Source organism: Hypomesus transpacificus, chromosome 9 (assembly GCF_021917145.1).
Source record: "Hypomesus transpacificus isolate Combined female chromosome 9, fHypTra1, whole genome shotgun sequence".
Classification (NCBI taxonomy): Eukaryota; Metazoa; Chordata; class Actinopteri; order Osmeriformes; family Osmeridae; genus Hypomesus; species Hypomesus transpacificus.
Genome location: NC_061068.1, coordinates 7,739,015 through 7,757,102, shown reverse-complemented (window position 1 = coordinate 7,757,102; position 18,088 = coordinate 7,739,015). Strand labels below are relative to the sequence as shown.

General features: G+C 39.7%; 2 protein-coding genes across 4 annotated transcripts; both read left to right on the top strand.

Annotated features, from left to right (window-relative positions):
- Positions 1-487: 487 nt before the first annotated feature.
- cyldb (cylindromatosis (turban tumor syndrome), b) lies at positions 488-6,754 on the top strand. Of its 2 annotated transcripts, none has more exons than XM_047026251.1 (14): positions 488-647; positions 1,228-1,446; positions 1,779-1,902; positions 2,279-2,526; positions 2,632-2,800; positions 3,118-3,250; positions 3,363-3,470; positions 3,608-3,687; positions 3,802-3,868; positions 4,101-4,233; positions 4,362-4,470; positions 4,590-4,708; positions 4,846-5,050; positions 5,311-6,754. In XM_047026251.1, exons 2-14 carry the CDS (start codon positions 1,381-1,383, stop codon positions 5,496-5,498), a joined length of 1,749 nt encoding a protein of 582 aa, XP_046882207.1. In that variant the 5' UTR covers positions 488-647; positions 1,228-1,380; the 3' UTR covers positions 5,499-6,754. The 2 variants fall into 2 exon arrangements, with proteins under 2 accessions (XP_046882207.1, XP_046882206.1); XM_047026250.1 differs by having other exon boundaries at positions 971-1,446.
- An 810-nt stretch (positions 6,755-7,564) lies between these two features.
- top1a (DNA topoisomerase Ia) lies at positions 7,565-17,310 on the top strand. Of its 2 annotated transcripts, none has more exons than XM_047025635.1 (21): positions 7,565-7,720; positions 8,127-8,151; positions 10,165-10,261; positions 10,571-10,679; positions 10,850-10,902; positions 10,983-11,075; positions 11,225-11,306; positions 11,394-11,485; positions 11,674-11,789; positions 11,913-12,034; positions 12,237-12,359; positions 12,457-12,644; positions 12,859-13,003; positions 13,195-13,338; positions 13,449-13,634; positions 13,725-13,793; positions 13,966-14,080; positions 14,315-14,442; positions 15,267-15,361; positions 15,470-15,619; positions 15,990-17,310. In XM_047025635.1, exons 1-21 carry the CDS (start codon positions 7,688-7,690, stop codon positions 16,090-16,092), a joined length of 2,268 nt encoding a protein of 755 aa, XP_046881591.1. In that variant the 5' UTR covers positions 7,565-7,687; the 3' UTR covers positions 16,093-17,310. The 2 variants fall into 2 exon arrangements, with proteins under 2 accessions (XP_046881591.1, XP_046881590.1); XM_047025634.1 differs by having other exon boundaries at positions 7,591-7,720; positions 11,210-11,306.
- Positions 17,311-18,088: the final 778 nt, after the last annotated feature.

The following is an 18,088-nucleotide window of genomic DNA, read 5'->3' as shown; positions in this document are numbered from 1 at the left end:
CCATGTGAAAATTGTCCCGTATCAAAAAAAATGTTTCGCACTTCCAAAAAGAATTTACTGTAACATTGTAATTTGGTTAAAATACACTTATACAATTTCTTCCCATTAATTAAAAACACTCTAATTAATACTGAATAAACATGTAATTGAAGACTCACACTAGACAGGAATATACATGATACCAGAGGTCAAGTATTTTACCAAGATGTATGGTGAAACAACCGAGGTGAAGTTAGTTTCATATTCAACATTCGACATTCACACATCAATGGGGACAGTATTATGATAGAACGTAGTTCATTTAGATGGTTCTTTTTATAGAAAAGCTGAACAATGCTGTCATGTGATTACAATTATAATCAGTCCTGACAAGGTTCTCATAGACAGCTAACCAATCTAGGATACATGATTATCAGTAGATAATAAGAGCTCATGCAACAGCATCACCTCACCCAGCCATCATGTGACGAGGACTGGGTGCATAGAGTGGGAGTTGGCGCTGTCTCGGTCACAATCAGGCAGGTGCATCGGTTGGTTGGGTTGGTACTAGACTTTCTGGTTCATTGTTAGACTCGCTAGAGATATATCGCAGTCAGGTGATAGCCAAGCGCGTCGAGGTTGTTACTGTTTCGACGCTTCAATAAACGGTAAGATGTTTTTCAATACTCAAACTTAATGTTAATCTATAATATTGGATATTTAATTATCCAATATTATTATATATTTAATTATATTATTTAATTATAATTTAGATAAATGCTGTACACATATAATTACTAAAGAGGGAGCATTTATAAGGGATTTTGGTGAGATTGCGTTAATGAATAAAACAATTCTGTCGAATTTATTATGGGTACAAAACCAGTGGGTCGAATAATTCATTAATAAACGAGATGCATGTTCTCGTTGATCTATCCTGCTACAGTAAAGAGAATGATGAACTTCTGTGTTTTCATAATCTATTTTTTAGGTTCCTTACAAAGATTCTTCCTCAGTTCAGGATTGAGTAGTGTAAATAGTTTCTAAATGGAGACTAAAGGAGAAGTTAAGGACACGTTTTTCATTGTGACTCGGGGGAAGGCTAGAAAAGGTTTTTCCAGAGGATATATTGGCCATGTGGAAGCAGAGACCCAGCACGGGGAGCTGATGGGACTGGTGTATGGAGGAGGCAGCAAGAGCCAGGGTGTGGTGAAGAAGGAGGATACTTACCTGCTTTCCCGTCACCAGGCCCAGCTGCTGCTGTTTGTGTCCCCCCCCAGCAAGCGCCTTGATCTCCTGTGTAACCCGCAGCTCTTCGCTGCCATCTGTCAGCTGTCACAGGATGACCTGGCTGTACTGAAGCACAAGAAGGCTTACCATCCAGGACTGGTTAAGAACTTGATGCAGATTGGTAGGAAGGAGAACCAAGGAGATCTGCTGATGTTGGGCTTTGAGGTTGAGTTTGTGGTGAGTACTCTATAAAGCATAATGATACACTGCATGTCAGGTGAATGAAACATTTACCCCATACATTTATTTACTATAGGAAGAAACAGCAGCAGACAGTAATGTGAAGATGCCTCACTCCTCTCTCCCACTGAAATTGTCCAGATTGCCATCTGTCAAAAAGTTTAACCAAATAGCTTTTACGTAACCCTTGATCTTGATAATGCTGCAGGTGATTTTAGTACTGTACAGTAGTACCCATACTTTTTTCAGTCAGTGAAACTCCAATCAGCACACCTATTGGGACCTTACACATTTTATTTGAAATTCATGTTTTCTATGCTTCTGAGCAGGACACTGATCAGACGACATCATCTAAGAAGCCTGCCCCTCTACCCCTCTTCAGCGCAGCCGACATTGTCCAGGTTGTTCCTGCCTGTTCCAAAGGGCTTCACTGGAAAGATGTGCATTTTGATGGTCTGTACATACACATTTATCACAGTTATTTAAGTAATGGTGTGTGTCTCTATCTATAGTCTCTAATCTATAGAAGTCCAAAATATGTAATGGTATGTTATGTAATTGTTCCCTTCTAGTAAAAATTCATAGAGAGATTATCATCACCTTCTAACAAAGCACAGATTGAGAGAGCACCTGTGACTAGATTGCTTGCATACTTGTACAAAAGCACACAAGGGTACATGTACAAATCCAGTTAAACTGGCTCATCAAGGATTCATCACATGGTTTAGCGTTTATTGACAGCATTCTCCAAATTCTCATGGGCATAGACTGGTGACAAGAAGACATAGAATCTATATGATGTTTTTCTCTTTTCAACCACCCAACCCAGGTCTGAGCAGAAAGACTGTGTCACGGATCAACTCCATGCCTAACATAGGATCTCGTAGGCAACACGTGAAAGAGAGCCAGACAGACCACAAGGTCATGCAAAGCCAAAGACCTAAAGTGTCACATATCCCATTTGAAGTGGGATCCATGGTAGAGGTGATGTCCAACACAGGGATCACTGTGTTTGGGGTGATCCGGTGGATTGGGGCCCCTGAAGGGAAGAAAAGCAATTGGGCAGGTGTAGAACTGGTGAGTAAACCAGTATAAGGGTACTCAACCTGCATTTGGTATTTATCTACTTTTAGTTATTAATTTATATAACATTCAACATATTGACTTTTTTTTTTCTATAAGGATTATGAGGTAAATGGATGCTCTGATGGGAAGTATAAGGGACAACGATATTTCTCTTGTAAGGACTCCAGTGCTTTGTTTGTACCACTCACAAAGTGCAGCCCTGACAGGAGGTTCTTGTACTCTCCCACTGAAAAGGATATCCTCAGGTCTCCAGACATCTCCCCAGGTTAGGCAGTCCTGAGTTCTTGGTCTCTTCTCTTTCACTCTATTTATTTTTCTCCCTTGCTCCCTTCCTTCTCTCTCTCTCTCTCTCTCTCTCTCTCTCTCTCTCTCTCTCTCTCTCTCTCTCTCTCTCTCTCTCTATCTCTCTCTCTCTCTTTCTCTCTCTCTCTCTCTCTCTCTCTCTCTCTCTCTCTCTCTCTCTCTCTCTCTCTCTCTCTCTCTCTCTCTCTCTCTCTCTCTCTCTCTCTCTTTCTCTCAAATTGGTACAGAATAGACAAAGAGGATGGGTTCCTGATAGGGTTCTGCATGTGTTTGTTGCAGTTCCTTCATTGGGGGAAACGGAAGAGGATGCCCCACCCATACCTGAATCTGAGGCCCAATCTTTGCTGGTGGGTAAGATGAAGGGAATCCAGGGTCACTTCAACTCCTGCTACCTAGATGTTACTCTTTTCAGGTACACCTGAACCATCCTGAACCCTTCCTCAAATAATACCCAATGAAAGTAGTTATATTATCACATATAAACATAACTGAAAGGCTGAAAAAGATATATGATCTCCCCACAGTCTGTTCAGTTCCTCCAAGACCCTGGACAGTGTCTGCCACAGTCCAGCTGACACAGAACAACACATATCTCACACTCTCAGGAAAGACATAGTGAACCGTTTACGAAGGTATAGTCCCTTAATGCAAGTGTTGTCTTTCTGTTGAGTGTATTGCGTATTATGTCACAGATCATAGGGTCTGGGTTTGTGTTATTTTGACCAATATAAGAATGATAAACAAGAGTGGTAACCAACTCTGTCCACAGACATGGCTTTGTCCCTGCTGATAGCGTGATGAACTTCCGTAAGCAGCTTGGTTGTGACAGCTTTGTAACAGAGGAGAAAGGTACGCTGAGAAATGTAACTTATTTAGTTCTTTAACAATTGGTTGTTGTTGTGTATATTTGGCACCAAAGTATAGTATAATGCTGATTGAACAGTGTTACTTTGCCTCCCTCAGACCCTGAAGAGTTCATCACAGTCCTTCTTCAACATGTGCTTTGCATGGAGCCCTTGCTCAAGTTCAGGTCTGAACCCCTCTCCGTTTCTTCTAGTTTTTATTGACTTCTCTTTTATTGTCTTCCACCTTCTGCCTACCTTTGTCATCTCCCTTTTATAAATGGCCTAATTACAGTAATGCATGTGCTTCTCCCTCCTTTTACTGCATTTACAAGACTACCTAATGTCTCTCTCTAGACTTTCTACACATTATAAGTTTGCTGTGCAGTTGTTGAACGTGTGCTTTTTTCTTGGCCTCAGGTCCGGCAGGGGGGTGTCTCAGGATGCCTACACCTTCCAGATAATTCTAGAAAAGGAGCAGGTGGGACAGACACCTACTGTGCAGCAACTTCTGGAGACCTCCTTCCTGTCATGTGATCTTAAATTTGAGGAGGTGGGTGCTACTGGTATTTACATTCAGAGCTCTGTCAACAGAGTTTATACCTTGTGGTCCCCCTAGATTTTTTGTTGTGTCATCCTTAACAGTGCAGTTACAGTGTCTCCACTTGATGTGCTCCTCAGATCCCATCTTGTCTCATGCTCCAGATGCCAAGGTTTGGAAATAGGTACAAGATGTTTCCCCACATCATCCCCTCAACAGAGCTGGACATCACAGATCTCTTATACAACTGTGAGTTGCACCATTACCCCAGTTTTTTGTAGTTTCTAAATCCAATTGAGTACTGTTTATATAGACACATATCCAATAATTCTCAGGTTGAGAGACTGATATCATGCATTTCTTCACAGCACCCAGAGATTGTTTCCTATGTGGTCGTTTAGCAGAGTATGAGTGTTCCCAGTGTTTACAGGACCGCAGGCTTCAACCAGGAAAAATCAAACAATATTGTGCTACCTGTAAAACACAGGTGTGCAAAATATTAAAACCAGTTTTTTACTAACTGTCACATTCAGTACACACTAACTCATAAAAAAACATTAATGAATGTAAGGAAGTCTTGTCTCTATACTTCTATATTTACTTATATATTTACGTTTACTTCAGGTGCACACCCATCCCTCCAGACAAGGTCACTGCCCTAGAGCCCTCACAGTGCCATCAGATGTACCAGCAGATGGCCCTATTCCAAGACATAAGATGCATCTGTTTGCTGTACTTTGCATCCACACGAGCCACTATGTGTCTTTTGTGAAATATGGCCCCAACCCTCGCTCCTGGCTGTTCTTTGACAGCATGGCTGACAGATATGGTGAGATTGATTGAATTGGCTGTTATCACTACACCAGTGCATTTTAAGAGAAAATTAAGTATAAGCAAATATATTGTCAACACTGTAAACTCTTCTAATCTTGTGGTTTTATGAAGCAAACAAAAAAAATTGTGCTAATTACAACATCTGACTTACTCTTTAACCGTACCTGACTGTCAGATGGCAGTCAGATTGCACTGTGACAAACACGTTGTTTTATTATACCCTATACATATATTTGTTCTTATTTCTCTTTATAGGTGATGACCAGGCTGGCTATAACATTCCAGAGATCAGAGCTTGTCCGCAGGTTGGTGATTTCCTGTCTCAGGCGGAGGACGAGCTTGTGTGTGCTGACCCTTCCCAGGCAGGGGAGCCGGTCCGCAGGCTACTTTGTGACTCCTACATGTGTTTATATCAAAGTGAGTCCATGGCGCTCCATAGATAAAGCCAGCATAAGAGTGAGACACACAAGTAAGAACTTGGTGTTCTAACAACAGGGCCTAAATAACCTTGATGGTTGAGTCTGCATGCTTGAAGTAGGTCATTGTTACAAGGTTCTGAAAACACTGTTGATAAGCTGGAGAGACCTAAACTTCCACTGGAAAGGAATGCTTTTATAAATAAAATGAAAATGTGCTGTCAGATAATTGACTTGAACCTGTCTTTGGCAGGACTGAAAGGGTAGTTAGGAGTGATTAGGATATGTTTTCTTTCACATGCCGATACAGATTTTTTCACTGCTGGTCTTTTTTATTGTTGCTTATATATATACATATAAATATACATATATATTTGATACATTTTTGTACATTCATTTTATATTGACCGTAATGATTTGTGAGAAATTGCTGAAGTGAAGTGATTTTTCGATTGAATGAATTAATGAACATGTATGCCTTTATTTTAGATTATTGTAAAGTTAGAGAGGGCAATGAGTAAGTCTAAATTGGCTCAAGTTTTATTGTACTCTCTAGATTAATCTTTAATGATCTTTTGGAAATACTGATTTACAAGAGAAATTCAGATATAGTCAAACAGATTTACATTTAGATATCAATCAAATCTACTTACTGTAAATGGAGGTGGACTCTGAGAGTGAATTTCAACCAAAACTCAAACAATAAAATATATGAGTTACTTGTATGGGAGAAGACCTATGTTGGTCTACACTACACTGCATGGCAATATTGCACAATACATGGTGAGATTATATTGGCTTCCAATCCCCTAGTTTAATAAAACAACAGTTATCTTGCAAAACACACTGACACTTAAGTCACAAAAAATTGCATGTTTTATTGCACTGAACAAATTCCCACTTAAGAGAAACACACTTTTTTTTGTTTAAACCTGAAATTGTTTTGAATAACACAACATTGACCACATAATTATCTTCTTTTTTTCCTCATAAATTCCTAAACATAAAAAGTTGGATCAAGGTCTGTCTATAGGCTTGTAAAATGTTTTGACTGTACATGTATTGCCCTCTTGTGGAAGACAACGTATTCCACTTCCCATCACATTCATCCACATGCAAGAATGTCCACTCAGACACGCACAGCACCTTGTTTTACATTTAGTCATTTAGCAGACGCTCTTATCCAGAGTGACTGTTTTAATATATAAAACAAGAACACTGAAAATACTTTACTTGAAAATATTTTTTAAGAACTGTAAAATAAAGCATACATTCTAGTATCATCTCATGTTTCTCAACCAATCCTGCTAATCCTCCTAATAAGATTACACAAACACTGATCTGAATGGGTTTTAAAGTGATCTGAACATAGATCTGCCTCCTCATTACTCTAGGAACTGGGACCTATGTACTGCATTGGTTACCTTCACCAAGTAGCCTACTGTAAGACTTGCACAATACAGCTATGCTCCTATCTACCTGTATAGTCAGAGGTGAGAATGATTTGTAAAAAGCCTCAATGTGTTTCATCTTATTTTATCTTGGGAAATACAGATATCCCACATTTAACACTTGGGTTTTATGGCAATGAAGAACAGGATAGCCTACAACCCACTTCTATGGGGCCCCCCTAAAGAATAGTAAACAAAGACTATTTTAAAGGGAGTTTAGGGGGATTTAGGGTTAGAGTTAAAAGTATAAAGGGTTGGGATAAAGAGTTGGGATTAGGGTTCAGGTTAAGTTTTGGGGTTAGGGAAATCTGGATTTTGAATGGGACTGACCAATTTGTCAGTCCCCAGAAAAAGAGCAATAAGCCTACAACATTCTGTGTGGATTCACATGCATTGACTAAGATGCCATGTGATTTAGGACTAGCTGTAAGGATAAACCCTGTGGTTGCTGTTAACAATCGAGCTAGATGTTTTTCCAGTAACATTTTAAGATTGTCTGAAATGTTTTTACACAGGGCATAGTAGGCCCATCTTCTGACACGAGTAGTAGGCCTACTGTCCGACGTGGAAGAGCACGTTTTTAAAGGAGGGGTTATGGCGAACTCGCTTTCCCCACCCAGTCACTAACACGAGCATGCGCATTTTGATAAAATTCGGACTTAGTCGGTTACACAATTGTTTCTTTCTTCATTCTGCCTGCATCTCCTCGCCGGCATTTTACCCAACACGTTCCTCACTTTGTTTTTATCAGATACATAATTGGAAATGAGTGGAGATCATTCCCACAACGATAGCCAGGTATAATTTGGACTGGTGTTTTGTAATGTTTTTTGGCTGTGTAACATAAAACTCTATTGCTGTTCGACTTGCTATGATAGACTTAGGAAATGTTAGCTAGCTATCGAAGTTAGCAAGAACCAGAACATTAGCTCCGACTACTAGATAGCCATCTCTAGTACCTCGGTTTCCGTTTGACAGTAACTAAATCTAGCTGAGTGACACCTGTATGGATCACACTAGCTGGATCCTATATTACGGTGAAATTTACATTATATGCTTATGTGTTATGTTAGCTTTCAAATGCTGTGTACTAGTCTTGCCAGCTTGTGGCGCTATTGTGAGCTAGCCGCTAGCCAATGTTAGAAGTTATCAGTGTCTACAGTAACTAGTGACCAAACATCATTGTTTGTCCTTGGTTTTGCAGATTGACTACGGCTCTCGGGCGAATGGTAAGAACGTGTGTTAAACTACAAATGTTATTTAAACCAGCTTACAATCTTTCCCAGAACTGACGTGTCTGCACCAATCGTGGTTAGGATAGCATGTGCTAGGTGGCTAGTTCTGTTTAATGCTAACGCTTCTGTTCAGCTAGGACAGAAATGGCGTCCAGAGACTAAGTCCGCTGCCTCCCTCACAAGCGCCTATTGTTCAAAAGACGGGCTCCGAAATTGAATTTAGAAAAAGTATTATGTAGATTTTATTGCAGATTCATAAAGACCCGTAGATGTTTTTCATGTATATATACTTCAATTATGTTTGCGGTCGCCTTAACGTGCCACATTCCGGGTCTGAAAGTAAGGGTTTGGGGGTTGAGGACTTAGTCTCTACGCCATTTTCTTTTTCAGTCTAGCGGTCTGAATGTTGAGAATATAGCTGAAGTGCAGATGGCTGTGATATGGAGGCGAAACACGGAGGAGCATTGGTTCAGACATGATTCCCAAGGGTGAAATCAAGATGGCACCTATGCATATATAGCAATAACTTAAGTTGTTGATATTCATGTGACTCTTACTTACATGTTGAAGACATTGTTTGTGTGCAAAAGTGATCAAACATTTTGTTTCCTGATGGAATGTGGTTTTTCCTTATTGACGTTTGCTAAATTGCTCATCTTTTTTAACTAATTATTGAGAAATTATTCGACTTTGAGCTAGCAAGGTCTCTCCCACATGGCTACTGTGTTAATGCACAAAAATGCTCACTTAATTTAAGACTTTACACACTGAAATTTGATCAACTACAACATGCTTCCAGACAAAACACAAATTCTCTTATGAGTCCTGTCAAATCAGTTGAAGGTCCAGAGCCCAAGTTTGGTTGTACTACCACTGTGTTTGGGACTCTTGGGAGAGCAGAGATTCTAAATGTATTTATTTGTTGTTACTTGTTTATTTACTTTTTACACCTTTCGATCCATCACATCTTTGTGTGGTGCTTTCAGATTGGTCAGGGTGTTTCATTTAAGAACTCTATTCCTATTAGAATAGATTTAACTATTTGAAATGTTGCTTGTATTTTTTTTACTGTAAAATGCTTCTGGCCAAGTTGCCTTTGCAAACCATTTTTGTTAGTGTCACAGTTTCACTGTAGCCAGGGCTGTAATAATAACATTTAAATAATAATACAATTTAAATAGATGTTTGATTAGGCCTACTCGTTCACATTAAAATTATGGTGTTGATGTAAATACCTAGATGAAAATCAAGCTTTTCTCATTGCCATCTAGGTTTCAGGCTTGGGCTACACATATCAGCATTAAAATAATACATAGGCCTATATACTTAAGCTATGCAATACCGTAGCCTCAACAATCTCAAAATGGCCATTATGGCCATCCCAGATATCCAAAATTTTAGCTCAAACAAAATTTGAAGTGAGCACTTTCATTGCAGGTGTTTGCCAATTACAGCAGAATATTTGAAAGCTCTAATGTTTTATGTCATCAGTTATATGAAGTTGAGACTGCATATTAGGGCCTAGTTGTTCAGCCCCAGATATACAAGTCTAGCATGCACCTTCCAACATGAGAGGATGGTATAGTATTAAGTTTCTCCAGCAATCACCATTTGACTGTTACATTATGTTTACAACAATTAAGAGAAATTATTTAGTTATGGCTAGATGGGGATTACTTTCACTAGTTGACAATGTTAAGCTAAGTGGTGACATGGAGAGTGAAGCTTTCTTATATACCACTATCCTTTTATACCAAGTATTTACCTTTTATACGTGTAATACCTTTTTATACAAAACCTTTATTGGTTTAAGCACTAGGGGGCGTTGTCTTTCAGGTTTTGGGTCATTTAAGTCCAAACCATGAAATGGTTTTTGGGGTTTTTGATCATCAAAAAACAGGCACATGCATGATAATCCTCAAGTTAATGTAGTTTATTTTGGAACAGGAAAACGATTATGTCGATTTTGACACTGCTACACTCAATAACCACTCTGCTTTCCCCCAGATTCTCACAAACATAAAGATAAATATAAGGATAAAGAACACAAACACAAGGACCACAAGAAGGATAAGGAGCGTGAGAAATCCAAGTATGGCAACAGGTATGACTCGACTACCAGGTCTCCTGAGTTGGGGAATGTGGTGAATCAGACTGGTTTGAGTCACCAATGTTTGGGAATACATAATAAATCTCCACAACTATTGGTATTAAGATAAGCTCTTCAACATTGGTATTTTTGGGGCATGTATCAGAGAAGGGTTGTGTGCATGCCTATCAAAAGGCATACACGGTTGGAGATTGGTATTGCATCGGCATGCGGAAATGGTTATTCATGCGTTTTGACTGGTTTTTAAATGGAATAGTTTCAAACTGATTTTAATTTGTGTTCTTTTCTTTGGGGGGAACTTAGTGACCATAAGGACTCAGACAAGAAACACAAAGAGGAGAGAGTGAAGCACAAAGATGGCAGCACAGACAGGCACAAGCACAAGGACAAAGAAAAGAGGAAGGAGGAGAAAGTGAGAGCCAAAATATATTTTTCATAAGTCATCCCATATTGTGTATGGTCGAATTGGGATGTCAGAACTATCAAGAGTTTCTTTGAGACTTCTTCAAAGGAAAGGTGAATTGGGCTAATATGAATTCAGGGTGAACACTTTTGTTCTGAACTCACATTTTGCCTTGCCAGGTAAGAGTTCTTGATGGCAAACCAAAGACGGAGAAAGAGAATGGCTTTGCCAGGTAAGTTACGTTTCACGTCTGTGGCATACAAATTTGTGTCATTTCAGAATTTATGATAAATCCCAATGTTTTGTCATCAGCCCTCCTCGCATTAAATCTGAGCCTGACAGTGATGGCTTCTACCAGTCTCCCAAACATGAAAAGTCTTTGAAGAGAGTGCGGGATGATGACAAGTAAGTAGACCTGAGCATGTCCTCTGTGTTTTATATTCATTCCCCTTTTTAAATGTAATTAGCAGCTCTGTCACTTTTGAGAATGTTTAGAAAGTGATGGTTGAAATTGCCAGTGTAATACAATAATCTTAAAGGTTGACTCTTTTCAGTTCTGAATTCAAGCCCAAGAAGGTAAAGACTGAAAATGACAGGATGGACAAAAAAGTAAAAAAGAAAAACCAAGAGGATGAGGTTGGTGGAAAACCAGTTGTTCAGAATGCTCAAAACAGAAAAATCTTCAGGCTTTTTTAGATGCTTTGGTCCCCCTTTCATTTCCAGGATATCAAGCCTAAAAAGACAAAAAACAAGAAAGGGGAAGGCGCTAATGGTAAAAAGAAAGCAAAGAAGGAGCCAGAAGAGAAGTGGAAATGGTTAGTTTCAAACATCTTCCAGCTGTCTTGTACAATGGAGCTATTCTCATTGTGTATTTGGTGTCTTTCAGTTCATTTGATGAATGAAATGTGGAGGTTTAGAAGACTACTGGATGGACAGAATTATAATTTTCTGTGTTAACTGTCTCCTCACCTCAACACTGTGATGGTTCTCTCCGGAACTCAAGGTGGGAGGAAGAGAGATCCACAGACGGCTCCAAGTGGAGGTTTTTGGAACACAAAGGTCCAGTGTTTGCCGCTGCATATGAACCTCTTCCCAGCAAAGTGAAATTTTACTATGATGGTGAGACTAACGTATTTTTTCTCCCACTGGTTAAATTAGCTGTTGAGGAGGTCGGAGACTGTTGCAATGGTGGATGTCAACCATATATGTCAGCTGCAAATTGGTTTTAATCTTTTTAAATAGGAAAACACATGAAACTTAAGCCAGAGGCAGAGGAGGTAGCTACATTCTTTGCCAAGATGCTGGATCATGAGTATACCACCAAGGATATCTTCAGGAAAAACTTCTTCAAAGACTGGAGAAAGGTATGGCGCACTGAATTACAGTTTTATAGTCTGAGCACTTTCCAGATAAATTATTTGTCTCTTATCCTCGAATAATTACTGCCATAATATTACCATATCAGGATAACATTTGTCATTGCCACAACAGTAATTTACCTCAAGGAATGAATAGATGCATATGAAGACTCTTATAACCAAATCTGTGTTTCTATTCCCTCCACAGGAAATGACCTCAGAGGAGAAGTCCAAGATCACAGACCTGAACAAGTGTGAGTTCAATGAAATGGCTGACTACTTCAAGGCTCAATCTGAAGCCAGGAAGCAGATGTCAAAAGAAGAGAAACTAGTAAGTCAAATCATCAACTTTTCTCATACCTTCTTTAAATGTCTGCAATCTTGAAAATGAAAGCAGCTCTAATTCTTAAGATACTGTTTACTTGCAGAAAATCAAAGGGGAGAATGAGCGTCTCCTCCAGGAGTATGGCTTTTGCATCATGGACAACCACAAGGAGCGGATAGCTAACTTCCGCATCGAGCCCCCAGGTCTGTTCCGTGGCCGAGGTGACCACCCCAAGATGGGCATGCTGAAACGCAGGATCCGACCTCAGGACATCATCATTAACTGTAGCAAGTGAGTTGGATTGTTGAGGCTTAACAGTGTTCTGACAAATCTTTTCCTTCCTGCTTACTAAACATTCTATTGTTTCACCTATGTGCTTATGGAGAACTGATTTTAGAACATTATCAATGTCTGTCCCCATTAGCCAAGCAGAGAGCAATTATCCTGTTGAGGAGTAATTATTGGTAGGTTTTGGCCTTTCATTATTCTTTTTCCTCTCCTCCAGGGACTCCAATCATCCCAAACCTCCTCCAGGCACCAAATGGAAGGAACTGCGTCATGATAACAAGGTTACCTGGTTGGTTTCGTGGACAGAGAATATCCAGGGATCCATCAAGTACATCATGTTGAACCCCAGTTCCAGAATCAAGGTGGGCTGATGGGGGGCCTTAAAGCATGTTGATTCATGTTTATGGGGTTACAGACTACCTTTGTACTGATCAAACCAAATTATCATAAGGTTTAGTCATTTCAAGTTCGGAGTGACCATGCACTTCTAATTGACCCCTATAACCATGTGTTTTCAGTGTTTCAATGTTTGCATTCATGTGTTGCCCTCAAGGGAGAGAAAGACTGGCAGAAATATGAAACAGCCCGTCGGCTGAAGAAATGTGTGGAACGGTTGCGGGCCCAGTACCGTGAGGACTGGAAGTCCAAGGAGATGAGGATTCGACAGAGAGCTGTGGCCCTCTACTTCATTGACAAGGTTTGTTTCCTCCATACAAACATGCGTGCACTGACTGGTTACTCGCTATCTCATGGTAGATATTTTGAGATCGCTCTAGTTGTAACATGTCGTGTCCTACATTTTCCCAGCTGGCTTTGAGAGCTGGTAACGAGAAGGAGGAAGGAGAGACTGCAGACACGGTGGGCTGCTGCTCCCTCAGGGTAGAGCACATCGTGCTGTCCCCTGAGAAGGACGGACAGGAGTTTGTTGTGGAGTTTGACTTCCTAGGAAAAGACTCCATCCGCTACTACAACAAAGTCCCTGTGGAGAAGAGGGTAAGGAGTTTGGTGGAATAGCTCGAACTTGATTTGCCCATTCTAAATCGTCTCCTGGACAGCGTTAATGTTGTATTTTTTTAATCCCAGGTATTCAAAAACCTCCAGCTTTTCATGGAGGGCAAGCAACCAGAAGATGATCTCTTTGACCGCCTTAATGTAAGCTAAACGAGCGCAGTCTCTAAAACACGACCACTCTTAGATATGAAATAGTATTTTTAAAATATCCATAAACATGTCCATCTCAGTGTATATGACGTTAGATGTTAAACTACCCAGATCCCCATCTGTCCCATTTGACCTTATGAGTGCCATCTCTCTATTCTTCCAGACCACCATTCTGAACAAGCACCTTCAGGAACTGATGGATGGACTGACGGCTAAGGTGTTCCGTACCTACAATGCGTCCATCACTCTGCAGCAGCAGCTGAAGGAGCTGACGAGCCGTAAGTCATAGCTGCCATCACGTTCTCACTCACACACTCACTCAAACACGACATTCCCAAACATGCATAACTACATATTGCTTGCGTTGTCTTGTCCCAAGAATTTCAGTGCCCAGTCTGAATTTGTGTTGTTCTGTGCACCTGAAAAAAAACTTGTATGACAGGACGAATCTGGGTGGGGAAGAGTAAAACTAATCTTAAGGGGGGTAAAAAGTCTAATTTGTTTACCCCCAGCTGATGAGAACGTTCCTGCCAAGATCCTGTCCTATAACAGGGCCAACAGAGCTGTGGCCATCCTTTGTAATCATCAGAGGGCACCACCCAAGACCTTTGAGAAGTCCATGCAGAACCTTCAGACTAAAGTAAGTGTTTGTTTTTTATCATGATATGCTCAGAGTAGCATATCATGATTCCATAAAAAAGGGGGGGGGGGGGGGGGGGGGGGGGGGGGTGCACATGCGCTATGCACATTTGGACTATTCTAGCTCATGATATGTGGACTAAAGGATATACAGCAGCCCACCATACCTCACTCAAAACATAACGTAGCTAATCCAGTCTATTCAACAGGAATTGACATTTGGTAGCCTAAGGTTTTTTACGTGTCTACAGTACCCTAGGTTTTGAATAAACAGTGATGCAGTTGAGTTAGTTTATTTCATGCACTTTTATGAATACTGACTGTTATATTCTGTTAATATCAATGAATAAAGGATACAACATACTATTGTCTGTGTTGTATTGTAGACTATAAATGCAAAAATAATTCATAAAATGTAGCCTATGTTCAAAGTGTTTTTTTTTGGGTCACATTTCACAGTATAGATGGCGTCATCAGGATAGTGAAATTCATGACTTGGCTAGCAACATGTATACAGTAGCGTCAGAAGAAATTACACAAATGTATACAGCATCAAAAAAGTAAAAATATACAAAAATGTAAAAAGATATGTACAGTATACAGAATATGTAGGCTGTAGCATATATAGTATTATGATGTGTGGCATAGCAAAACTAGTGCTAATTGCCCGCCCCGCCCAGAGATTTGTACTGCATTCCCGTACCCAACCTTTTTCAACACCCAACATTCCAACATTAGTGTTTAAACAGCGGCATCTCAACTGGCATGTAGAAACACCATTTTATTCTCCAATAATGTGTTTTTTTATCTTTTTTTTTCCGTTAGATTGATGCCAAGAAGGACCAGCTGTCTGACGCCAAGAGGGAACTGAAAAGCTCCAAGGCCGATGCCAAAGTACGGAGAGACGAGAAGTCCAAAAAGTAAGTAGTAATGGACGATCAAGGGCATCATTAGGTATCCTCTGCTGGTGCTACTATAAATGGCTTGTACAGATAGATGATTCTCCCCTGATGCTCTGCTGCACCTAGATCTGTAGAGACCAAGAAAAAAGCAGTGGAGAGGATAGAGGAACAGCTGATGAAGCTGGAGGTGCAAGCGACGGATCGTGAGGAGAACAAGCAGATTGCCCTGGGTACCTCCAAACTCAACTATCTGGACCCACGGATCTCTGTAGCCTGGTGAGACAGGACTCCAATCTATTACATTAAGTAATTTAGCAGATGCTCTTACCCAGAGCGACTTACAGTAAGTACAGGACATTCCCCCGAGGCAAGTAGGATGACGTGCCTTGCCCAAGGACACATCATTTTGGACGGCAGGGAATCGAACTAGCAACCTTCTGATTAATAGCCCAATTCCCTAACCGCTCTGCCATTTGACCCACCATCTATCTGGTTCTCCCCCACTTACATATTTTGCATTATATATTAGAAAGTGCAATGGGTGTCTGACATGTATTTTGATATACCATTAATGAAGTACATTTTTTCTTGACCTTCTTTAGTAAAAAATTGTAATTTTCACATTTATCTCCCATTGTCTTCAAAGGTGTAAGAAGTGGGACATCCCGATTGAGAAGATTTACAACAAAACACAGCGTGAGAAGTTTGCCTGGGCTATCGATATGGCAGATGATGACTATGAATTTTAAATCCAGTAGCTGTTTATTTGGTTTCATTGGATACCCATTTTTAGCTTAACAGATTTTACCTGATGGCCAGCCTGATGAGCTGTTGTGAGGAATGTGAGCTCAAAAAGTGTGGCTGTATAGATGAGTTGAATGCCAGAGGATGATGGTCAGAATGTTCAGGCCATCACAAATGAGCTAATGGGAAGGGGGGGGGGGTTGGGCTTACTCTTAGGATCTGATCCGAAATCAGGTCAGTGATCTATACCCACATAGGAAGGTCAAGCAGTGCTCCAAATGATGACCGACCAGTGGATGATTTTTACCTTTTGGCTCTGCCCCTTCAGACGCAAAACTTGAAGATGTCTGAACTTTGAACTTTGTGGTCCTATAGCAACTGTATTCAACAGCATAAAAATGCTTTGTGTATCATTTGTTCACTTGATCTGTATTTTATCCTCCCATATATTAATGAATTCTATATTTTGATAGAAGAAAAAAAAAAGTAAATCAATAAATTCCTTAAGTACACCCGTGCGCCTTTTGAGGACAAGAAATGTGAGTTTGAGTTGTGGGGGAAAAAACCATGCAAGCTGTGTTTGGGTGAGTGTTTTAAACTGGACTATCGAATTGTAACATGAGGATGCTTGGACTGGCATAGGGAAATAACTTAAACTTCGTCAATAGCCTAAGCAAGCAGAATGTGAATTTCTTGAATTTTCTCTTTTTGTTAAAGCTTTCATCAGGGACTTCAGTGTAAATGTGAACCAATCATGATTTGTTTCCCTTGCATTGCCAGCATCCTCTAAATCCTTCTACATAGCATTGTGTCCATCTGGTTTTAACTTAATTATTTCAAATGATTGCTTCATGAGGAAAAAAAATGCCCTTATCTGTTACTTGAAGAAAATGCTTTTTAAAAATGTATTTTAAGTTGGATAATGGAAAATGTTTTTCTTTCAGAAGGTTGTGAGGGATATGAACTTTGCCAAAAAAAATAACAATCTGTTACAATTTAGGCAGTTATTTTTAATTGTGTAAAGACTGAGAAATGAAACATAACAAGAGTTTTAATGTGAATGATTCATTAATTTTATTCCACTTGTCTAGAAGGGAAGTTGTTCGTAGTGGTAAACTCAACTTCCTGGTCCGTCTCTCCTGTCATAGCCTCCAATCATTTTTGTTTTAGGTTGTATGCTCATTGTAGGTTGAAAATAATAAAATCCTACAACTCATAAAAAATTTTACGTCTGATTATTTGCTCACTTGACAACGCAAAATTATGCAACTTTTCTTTGTAATGATTATATTTGTCATTTGAAAAATCAATGTTCAGGATAAAACATGTTCTGAAACCCAACAAAAATATCAAGTCTCATTCCTGAGTTACAGGCACCTAGAAGTGAAACAAGTTTTGTTTGAAGTAAACGTCTACAGGAGAGCCACCAAACTTTGTTTTTGACATTTGCTAACAGTCAGGATTTCTGAAACGGTGCAAAATTCTCACTTATTTTCATCCAGGCTTTAGGATGAACAGTAACAGGCAAAATATGGTTGAAGATAAATAGGCCAAGCAATCCCACCTGAAGCCTATTCATATAATGCTCATGCTCTGCTTGATGAGTGAAGAAATTAGGTGCTTCATACTTGAGCACTGGATGGGGGAAATCAGTAAGGAGTGTGTCCAGATTAAACATTTTAAGCAGTGTGTAAAGATGTTATACAAAAGTGTTTTACAATTCCAAACTGAGTAAAACCAAAAATGTTCTTGCAGTTTTGAAGACTGTGTGCGTCAAGAACCACATTTTGTGTAAAAAACAGATCAGTTGCACCAATCTAGTAATTTGGTATAATTAAATATTGGATAAACACTTGCAAGATGTCAATAAATAAGAAAAACACATGGTTTTTGTGTTAACTTAGTAAACTGTAAAAATGTTTAGCACTGAGCAGTCAAACTGAATACAGGTAGGTTAAGCATCTGAAACTGTTCTCTAGTCTGCTGGTTAAGCATCTGAAA